At 36.0% G+C, this 9,535-nt stretch overlaps 2 protein-coding genes across 3 annotated transcripts; one reads left to right on the forward strand and one right to left on the reverse strand.

Moving 5' to 3' along the window:
• The first annotated feature begins 477 nt into the window (after positions 1 to 477).
• LOC148920842 (uncharacterized) lies at positions 478 to 4,630 on the forward strand. Of its 2 annotated transcripts, none has more exons than XM_089044079.1 (8): positions 478 to 614; positions 1,207 to 1,310; positions 1,415 to 1,498; positions 1,590 to 1,687; positions 1,794 to 2,077; positions 2,743 to 2,977; positions 3,817 to 4,021; positions 4,158 to 4,630. In XM_089044079.1, the coding sequence occupies exons 2-8, from the start codon at positions 1,218 to 1,220 to the stop codon at positions 4,278 to 4,280; spliced, it is 1,122 nt and encodes a 373-aa protein (XP_088900205.1). In that variant the 5' UTR covers positions 478 to 614; positions 1,207 to 1,217; the 3' UTR covers positions 4,281 to 4,630. The 2 variants fall into 2 exon arrangements, with proteins under 2 accessions (XP_088900205.1, XP_088900204.1); XM_089044078.1 differs by having other exon boundaries at positions 488 to 622.
• Positions 4,631 to 5,408: 778 nt separating this feature from the next.
• On the reverse strand, positions 5,409 to 7,717 carry LOC103343717 (DNA-directed RNA polymerase II subunit 4). Its single transcript, XM_089044080.1, has 6 exons — positions 7,543 to 7,717; positions 7,354 to 7,462; positions 7,050 to 7,127; positions 6,442 to 6,475; positions 6,274 to 6,342; positions 5,409 to 5,665 (listed from the first exon to the last, which is right to left on the reverse strand). The coding sequence occupies exons 1-6, from the start codon at positions 7,589 to 7,591 to the stop codon at positions 5,588 to 5,590; spliced, it is 417 nt and encodes a 138-aa protein (XP_088900206.1). The 5' UTR covers positions 7,592 to 7,717; the 3' UTR covers positions 5,409 to 5,587.
• Between the last annotated feature and the right edge of the window lie 1,818 nt (positions 7,718 to 9,535).

The raw sequence follows: 9,535 nt of genomic DNA on the forward strand, positions 1-9,535 counted from the left end.
CCAAAAATATTATCTAAATTAATTATTGAGGTAAAAAAATTTGTGAAAAAAATAAAGAAAAGAATAGTAATTGCCCTTTACCATGACAACGGATGGAAACGGAAATGGCTTTTTGCAAGGGCAACCACTACTCACGTGAATAGTGGCTACCTAGCCTCACTTATGACAATGGGCAAATGGGTGGAGTTGCTTTTAGAAAGGTGAAAATTACCCAATTTTTAAAGAATTCTTTTATTATTTCTTTCACACATCTAGGCATCTCACTTGCCATGTCACCAAGGGCAAAATAAGAAAAGGAAATAACAAAAAATAACCAAATTGATTAAAAAATATTAAAACACAAAAAGGAGTGTAAGTGGAGAAAATGAGAGTGGAGAAATCAACTCTTTTTTTATTTCCTAACAACCAATTTTACTAGATTAGTATTAAAATCTATTAAAAAATAGAATTAAAAATTTAAAAAATAAAAATAAAGAAAAACCCTTCCCCTGCGCCTCTCCCTCCTTCCTTTTCCTTCCGCCTCCCACTCCCCCTCAGATATCTCTCTGCTCTCTTTCCCCTCTCTATCCCTCTCTCTCCGCACTCTATCTCTCCCTTTCTGAAAGCTTTAGTAGGTATCTGGGTAAGCCTTTGTTTTTGTTGGTAATTAAAACTTGCAGTACCTATAATTCTCAGTTTCTTTCTTCGTATCGTGAGTAAAATTTCTGAGCTTACTTTTGTTTCTTTCAATCTTGTATTGTTCATGACAAATCCTAATTTCAAGGTGCAGAGATGTTCTTTTCTTTCTCTTTAGGGAAACTAAGAGGCCATTTTGACTTCATATGACACCCATTAGAGATAAGTGGAGATATATCCTGCTTAGGAGCTCGAAAGGCTATAAATTTATAACAGCTTTGAAGAGTTGTTCATCATTTTGGTTTCTAAGAAACTAAAATAAAAATTAACCCAAGAGTCGTATCAGGCTCAGTTGAGTGGATCCTCATGTTTTTAAAAAGGTCATGGATGATGGGCAAATGCAAAACATTCAACTTCAAAACTTGAATCTTTTGATTATCAGTTATATTATCCTAATCTGCCCAGTTTATTGTTTTACGTGTTTTCTTTGCTTAGCAACTATATATGGTGATGGTGGAGTTTGAGTGTTTAACTCTTTTGCTTACATTGCTTCACCTACTATGCTTATGAGTTCCTATTTGCTTTTTCCAGGACCTTGGGTGATGGCTGCAGTCCTACTAGGGATGCCAGGACCATGGGCCAATGATTATCGTGAACAATCTGATCATTATACAACAAAAATTGGTGGACTACCTGTGAGAAACTGCACGCAATGTCATGTTTTGTTGGAGGATATGCTGATTGAGTTTTTGTTATTTTATTTTTGTTTTTATATCCCTTTTTACTTTCTTTGTGACAGGACTGGCCTCTTCCTGAGAAATCCGTGACACCTGATCTGCTTGAGTGCAGTGCATGTGGAAGTAAACTAAGTCTTGTTGCTCAGGTTTAATTTTCTTCTAGAAACTAATAAATTTACAATTTCTTGTGAACATATTTGAAATGAACGGCCATGATTCTTATTTTTATTTTTCCAGGTTTATGCCCCAATTTCAAGTAAAAACTTAAAGATTGAAGAGCGTGTTCTTTTTGTTTTTGGTTGTCTAATGCCAAAATGTGGGAGCACACCTCTTAGGTCTTTATAAACGTTCTGTTTTGATATTACAAAGCTGCAATAAGTATTATTGCTGTTGCAAACATTTTAAACTTATATACCTAAGATTATATATCATGACATGCAGCTGGCGAGCTCTTCGTGTTCAAAAATTACACAATAAGGAGGAACCAAATGCCGCTTCTCAGGAGGTGGTCCCTTCAACTTCATCAGTATCAGCTTTAAACACCAGCTGGTGGGAGGATTGGGATGATGAAGATGTAGATCTGGAGGAGTTGGGTAAAGCACTTAATGCCGCTGCGAGCTTGGCTTCTCATGCCAAGAAACCACATAGGAAGGATAATTGTAAGACTTCTACAATGCAATCACCTTCAAGTCAGTTGGAAAAAGTGGTAGACGTTAACAAACCTGGTATGGATAGAAGAATAAACCTCAGCTTATCTTCCCTTTACTTAGTTTCGTAGTTTTTATTAATAGTGTGTGTTTCTTTGGCCACCATTTCATGATCCTCATTTCTCTGTGGGTAAAAGATGTCACTTCATGGTTCCAATAAGTTCAAACTCTTCTTGGTTGTTCAATGTAAAAGGTGACATGGGAAAATTTGCACAAAGTGGAGAGAATAGGATTGGCTACAAATATAAAGATGTGGAAGAATGAAACTCATCAGTTAATGAATATGAGATTGAGAATGGCTTAAATTCTTGTTTTGGTTTGAAAGAAAAAGTTAGAAACAAAAAAAAAAAAATTAGCATATCAAGAAATCATGATTTGTTTCCGTTGTTGTATGGAACAGAACTGTTAAAATTATTTTTTCATAGAAAATTCTGCTTAGTTTGAAAAACCTTGTTTATGTGTGTGTACAACATGATTTACTTATTTGCGTATTTTTGTGTTTGTTACATAATTTTCTCTTCTCTTTTTCTTTTTTCATTTGTGTGTTGGGGGCATGGGGGCGAGCAGTTCTTCAGGGAGTTACCAACTTTTTCGTGACAGTTTTTGGGTAAAAGTGCTGACTTGGCATTTGAAGGTTGTAGTTGGTTTTTCTGACCTATAACTTGTTTGATGTGCTTGTGCAGTGGTGCCTTGTTTTTATATATACACTCAAGAAGAGCCATCCTCAAAGAATCTTACTTCTTTATGTTCAAAATACTCATCACTTTCCATTGCAAAAGAAGGAAACAATGACAAGGATCATGTACAAGATGAAACTTGGGCAGAGGAAGCATATGAATATGATAAAGCTTTGACTGCTGACAGGACATACCTTAAGTTCAAGAAACGGTTGGATGCATATCCAGAACAATGTTTCAGGTACTGAATCAATGGAACTTAGAATTTTGTGGTAGATGGAACTAGAATGTAAGTAAGGAATTACAATTGCAGCAGGAACTTGTTATCATTACTAGTTAAAAATTGTAGAGATTCCTATTATGCATTTGGTGGTCAATAATATCAATTGTGAGGTCCAGTATGATTCACGTGGGTTAATTTGCAGATCAACACACATGTCCTATTTATTATTTATTTATTTTTATTCCGGGGGAAGGGCCAAATTAGGACAACATCGTGTGTGGTTAGATCCCAAAAGTATGGTTCATATCTTAGGTCCAGTTTGTGACACTTACACCTCTTGTGGTTTGCCAAAGTTAACTTAAGACATGCAATTAAGTTAACTGCATATATAGGACGACTATTTTACCGTAATATTTTCAGATTGCCCTCTCTCTGATTAGGACCTTAAGGATGAACTGTATTTTAGGATCTAAGCATATGAGGTGTCTTTTCTTTTGGAGCTAACCAGTGAGGAATTTCTTATTGACTACCCTTTAGTTTACCCAAATGCTATTTTGTGTCAATTTCCATGTGATAAAACTTGATTTTCACTTGTTACTTGCAGCTGCAGGTGATTATAACTTTTTTTGTTTTGTTTTGAAAAGATAATACTTTTTCAGCTTATATTTGATCTTAAATTGGAAACTGGGCACAAAATTGTGGGAAGCTTGTCTTAGGCTTTGGTACATTTATCTTCCATAGGTCTTTCGAAATTGGGCTAAGGATTATCATTGTTAGAATTGGTGAATAAAATAAAAAATCTATTGTTTAGCTTCCCATTTGCCTTTCTCATCTCTTATCATATCTTCTGTACTTAGATATTCATATGGCGGAAAGCCACTCCTGGCTTCATCAGCTGAAGGAGACCCCGGGAAATGCAGGCTGTGTGGTGGATCAAGGCAGTATGAAATGCAGCTAATGCCTCCGGTATTATACTTTGTACAAGAAGCAGCTGATGATTGTCAGAGACCATCATTGGAGAACTGGAATTGGATGACACTTATGGTATATACTTGTTCCAAGGTAAGTCAACTCTTTGCTAGTTGGTCTGAATATTTGAGGATTTTAGTTTATTCCTCCCCATGTTCTTCAGTAGGGGGTGGGCGACCCCTTCAGTTTTATACAGAAACAATTTAATGTAAAGTCTGTCCTTTTGCAGAGCTGTTCTCAACATGATGAAGGAAAGTCCAGGAAGGGGAACTGGCTTGTGACAGAGGAAGCTGTTGTGGTGCAAGTAGAGAAATCTTTTCATGGGTTAGCCGAACGTGGCTATTTGTCATAATCGGTGCAGTTTCTTCTAGGAAAGAAGGAAAGAACAGTACATTCTATATGCCAGTGAACATTGTAGCTCTTCAAAGTTAGTATACATATAACAGGGCGTAAGAGGCTTTGTTTCCTGGTTATTGATGGTGGTTTCTCTGTAGAATTGACAGAGTACGAGTTCTGGTTGTTGTGGTAATGTTTGAAGAATTTTTAAATTGTATCACCAGTTATGCTGAAAGGAAAAATCATTGTCCATTGGAAAGGAGGTCTTGAGACTGTTGTGTTGTATATGGTTTGTTGGGGAACAGTTAACCTTTGCCGTTTGAGTGTATGATGCATCTACGGGGTTTAGATTGATTTTTATTGTCACATTTTTTGTGCTGAGAGAATACCTCCTATTACAATCTTGGTTAGTCAGCCCATACCACCGTTTCGGTTACAAATACAATTCATCTGTTGCAACTTGCAATTCATTTGGTGGGATGGATTATATAGCTGAATAAGTTTAAAATGAAGTAGGATTATAAATCCCCCTATCAATGAGGAGTTTAAAGTGAGGAGGCTATTTGAGAAGGCCAATTCCACCTATCAACAAATGTAAAGAAATCACGAGACTTAAACATTTTAAATGTTTCGATGATTGGATTGAGCTCCTCAAATAGCATCCTCACTTTAAACTCCTTAACCAATGGGATTGAATCTTACTTTATAATCCAATCCAAAAGCACACAGATGTTCAAAACACACAACTTGGACAGAGCGGAGGCTTAAGCTAAACTGGCTGGCAAAGATAGCTTAAAATTCTTATCAGGTAAGTTCCCAGAAAACTTTTTTTGGCTTATCGCAGAGGTGATTTTGAGACATGAACAGAGCAAATTGTTCATACCAGATACAGCAGGAAATGCCCGTGACTGCAATTGTTTCTTTTACCAAACTAAATTATATATCTATGATTCTAATATTATTGACCAGAAACCAAAGAGAATACTAAAGATTGCAGATACAATAGTTGTATTCGATTAGATTATTTGTATGAAGAATTGGTTTTTTTTTCTTCCCCTTTTTCCTGATGAATTGGATTATACTAATCAATTAACCAAATACAAAAACCATATTCACATCACTCAAGCCATGGCATTGGGCTGGCTTTAAGATCAAATACAATGGAACAAATTACTAATGGGCACAATCATCATCCGTAAATACAAGTCAGAATATTCAACTACATTGATGTCTGCATTCCAAACTCTTTGCTACGTTTAAGATCTAAATATTATTACAACATAAAGCATTATTCGTACTGATAGGGAGCAGAAGCAACAGACACTACTCAAATTTCTTGATTAGCGCCAGGTCATTCAACATTTTGTCAATTGCATCATCGTCATGAACACGTCCTTTGGCCTGCATAAGAGAGGCTCCGTCTATATATATATATATATATATATTAATTAGGGTCAAATGAATCAAATCAACCTTAGGCAGGATTTACAGACTCAAGAAGGAAATGAAAAGCCCTTATTTCTATACTCAAATAAGGTTTGTTTATTTGGCATGAACTTGTATCAAACTTTCTCCCCCCCACTTAGAATGGGAACTAAGTGAGGAACCTGAATCTTGAATGTTACATGTTCAAGAATCTTTGTTGCCCATCATCTGATTGTATCCCTTATAGTAGCCTTTTTTTTTTCGTCTGGTAAACTTAACTAAACTTGTTATAGTAATTATCTGTTTTTTTCCCTGAGAACCTGCCATCATCCTCTTAATTTTCAAAAAAATTACGTGTTTACATTATTAGGAGCCTTCCATTTACCATAGTGTAACAACAGGAAAATAGGACACACTTTGTAATTAACCATCTCCTCATATCAATCTTTCACTAACATAAAAATGTACCATGTTTGCAAAATAAGCACCTAAATATATGTTTACCCAGACAAATCATAAGCACCTATATATATGCATATGTTGACAAATCATAAGCACCATAACAAAAAGTGGGCACAAGATACCTTTATAGATGGTACCATAGCAATAGCTTCCTCAACAGTTTCAGGGCAGAGATTGCCAAGAACACAAAGCTGCACAACAGAGAAAAATCCAGCATTAAGAAGATTGTTGTGGAAAAAATGAAAAGAAAATTTTCATCCTAGAGTTTATTGTGCATGTTGGGCAATTACCTCAAACTCAGTCAGTTGATATCTGCTCAGAATTCTGAATCCCAGTTAAGATCAACCTTTGATGCAGATGGAACATCATTTATTTATTTAAAGTAACTAATAAAAACCAGAGTTTCCTATGGAAGTCACTAGCCCAATTAAGCAGTTGAAAGATTCATGTTTGAATTTGTGGCAAGTAAGAGTTACATATACACATCAACAGATGAACTCAGCTAGATTTCCAATCCACACAGACCTCATAACTGAATGGATAATCTTAGTTAAGTAATAAATGCTTCGTCTTTATCCCATTGTTGACTATATTTTTACAATCCTTAACAAACGATTGAACTCCTTAAACTGCTGTAGTTTAACTTGCTTTAAGGCTACACACAACATAACTTGGACAAATAACGAGAACCCATGACTAATACGAGCCATCCAGCTAAATTTGGAGTTGTAGGATTGATAAACATGCCTCCTCTAACGGGCAAATTTGGTTAATTCTCTATTTTATGTGAAAATAATGAAAGATGGGAAGTTGTGCATATGTATGAATGTAGTAGACATGTAGCACAATCATGAACAACATAGAACATAATTTCCCATCTTCACAATTTGAAGGATACTCTCTAACTTGTTTGACAGCATCAGGATTTTTATAACGGCTAAAGCGCTTCACATACTGCAGCGACTTCTCAAATACTCTGAGGAAGTAATATGAAAAAGAAAGGGAAAATAATCAATTATTCTTATCAAACTTGTTTAAGAGAAAACAGTTCAAGGCCAGACAAAGTCAATTTAAATCTCCTTTTTGCCAGACAATCTACATAATCATAAGCTGGGTTTGCAGGTGAAAGGTTGAAATTCATAAATCAAGCCACAACCCCTATCTTAGAAATTACAATAGATAAAAATGAAAGAAAAACTCACTGAGAAACTTGGTTTCTGGGGTCATCAGACATCTGCTGAAGCTGGTCGTACTTATGTTCAAGAATCAACGCAACTTCGCAGTTCATTAAGCACTTGGCTTTCAAAAACTCTGCCCACCACACAAGAAAACAAATAAATACTAACAATATATTTATATATGTAGGTAGAGAGAGAGGGAGAGAGAGGTACCGTCTCCGATTTTGAGCTCGGCGGCATTTTCTTCTTCTTCTCCAGACATGTTGCAGAGCAAGCAGAAGGTACCGAAAATCTAGCTAGAGAGAGAGAGAGCGAGAAATTGAAGTATTTGAAACCCACTTTTCGAGTAAGCAGGAATTCAATTCGGAATCAGACTTGCCGATTTATAAATATTCTAGAAAGGGATTGGGAAAGTTGAAGTTCGGTGCGGGTTTCCGAAAAAAGAAAAAAAAGAAAAAGGAAAATTGAATGGGCATAACAAACATTTGTCCATTTACTAATTCCTAATCGGATGAAGAGGAATGGAATTGAGGAGTTAGAATCTGAATTTTTATTGAAGCTGTTTACTAAACTATTAGAATCAGAGTAAGAATGATATTGGTTCCTTACAAGTTATTTACTAACTTCTCCTGAATCGGAATTGAAACCTGTTTGTTTACTAAAATGCCCTAAATTATTTTGTGAGCAAATTTTTATTGGGTTAAAGTAGATAGCGAATTTGGAATTTAAAGATTATGTGAGGATATAACAAGTAAAAAAGATGAATTACTAATAGTTAGTTCTCCAACAATTATAATACCACCTCCCATCCAAGAGTTTAATTCTTCCAAAATCAGGTGTTAAATTCCTAATTTTGTGTGGACTCCACTTGCATTTTCGTTCTTTTATGTGAAGTAAACACATGAGTAATACATAATTCAATGCATATGGACCATTTAATTAAGGGGAAATGTTTTTTGTCACATGAACAAAAAATTAAGAGAAATGTCACCTTAATTTTTCAAAAATTTTACCTACCACTAACATTGTCCGAAGTTTTGTTAACCATTATAATGTGTAGTGTACTTTCCTTATACTCTATGGATATTGAGGACATTGCTTGCCTCATTTTCTGAAAGAAGACATTCATCCTTCATCCAAGTTGCAATTTGGTACATATAAATTTTTTTTTATAAATAAAAACCATAAAATGATTTTTTTATTTTCACACATATCAAACAGTGATTGACATGAACGAAGAAGTTCATACTTCAGAAGAAGAAATACAAGCATTTTCTTTTCTACTAATTAAAAAGATTAATAAAATGTTGGTTGCACAAATCTTACAGCCTACTATTTAAGGCAAATGGGATATGCACAAACACATGTCGTCCTACTTTGTGTTGGATGGGGTGTGCGCAGGCGCATGGATTACCGTGCGATTAATGATGATGCAGATAGATGGATGGATTGATAGAGTATGCCTGTTTGATCTGACTTTGCTCAAAGCATTTGTGGCCCAGCAAGGAACAGTTATCGGTCGTCAGGTTCATGGCTTGAGCAACTAGGCCGTTGATGGTGGTGTTGGAAATGACGGTTGGTGGATTTGGATGGTACTCCAATGCCTCGCTAGATTGTGAAGGTTGTATGATATATGGGGTGGACAAAAAAGTAGCCGAGATGGTGCTTTGGCCCTTGAAAATCAAAGGTCGGTTGATACATTGATGGATGGAAAATTAAGCTTACTTCCTAGGAAAGCATTTAAAGATATTGAAAGTACATGACAGGAAGATAAATGATAGGAAAAGATAAATTTGCAATGTGGGAGGTTTTGGTTGGTGTTGGACCCTTTGAATGTTTGCAAGAAGGTTTATATTTATAGGAAGAGTTGGAGATAAGGCTGGCAAAGACAAGGATTTGGAGGGTTGCATCTACTCTTTACTTTTCATTGTGGGCCCCTTGGTCAGCTGGCTTCGAGTTGTTTATTCTTTCGCCGGTGGGTCAATCGCCATGCGTTTCTCCGGATAGTGGACTGTTCTTCTGATCCTCGATCTCTATCCTCGATCTCTAATGATTTGGGTCGGGGCATTGTGGTCGGACTTTAATTAATGCTTTTCGTCATGGGGCAAAAAGTTTCCACTTTTCCAGAAATCCCGTTTCAAGTTTCCCTCAGTGGGACCCTTGTACATGTCTCAAGATACTGGGCACGTCGTGGCCATCATCTAAT

The sequence above is a fragment of the Prunus mume genome, linkage group LG1 (assembly GCF_029339155.1).
Source record: "Prunus mume cultivar Tortuosa linkage group LG1, ASM2933915v1, whole genome shotgun sequence".
Lineage (NCBI taxonomy): Eukaryota > Viridiplantae > Streptophyta > Magnoliopsida > Rosales > Rosaceae > Prunus > Prunus mume.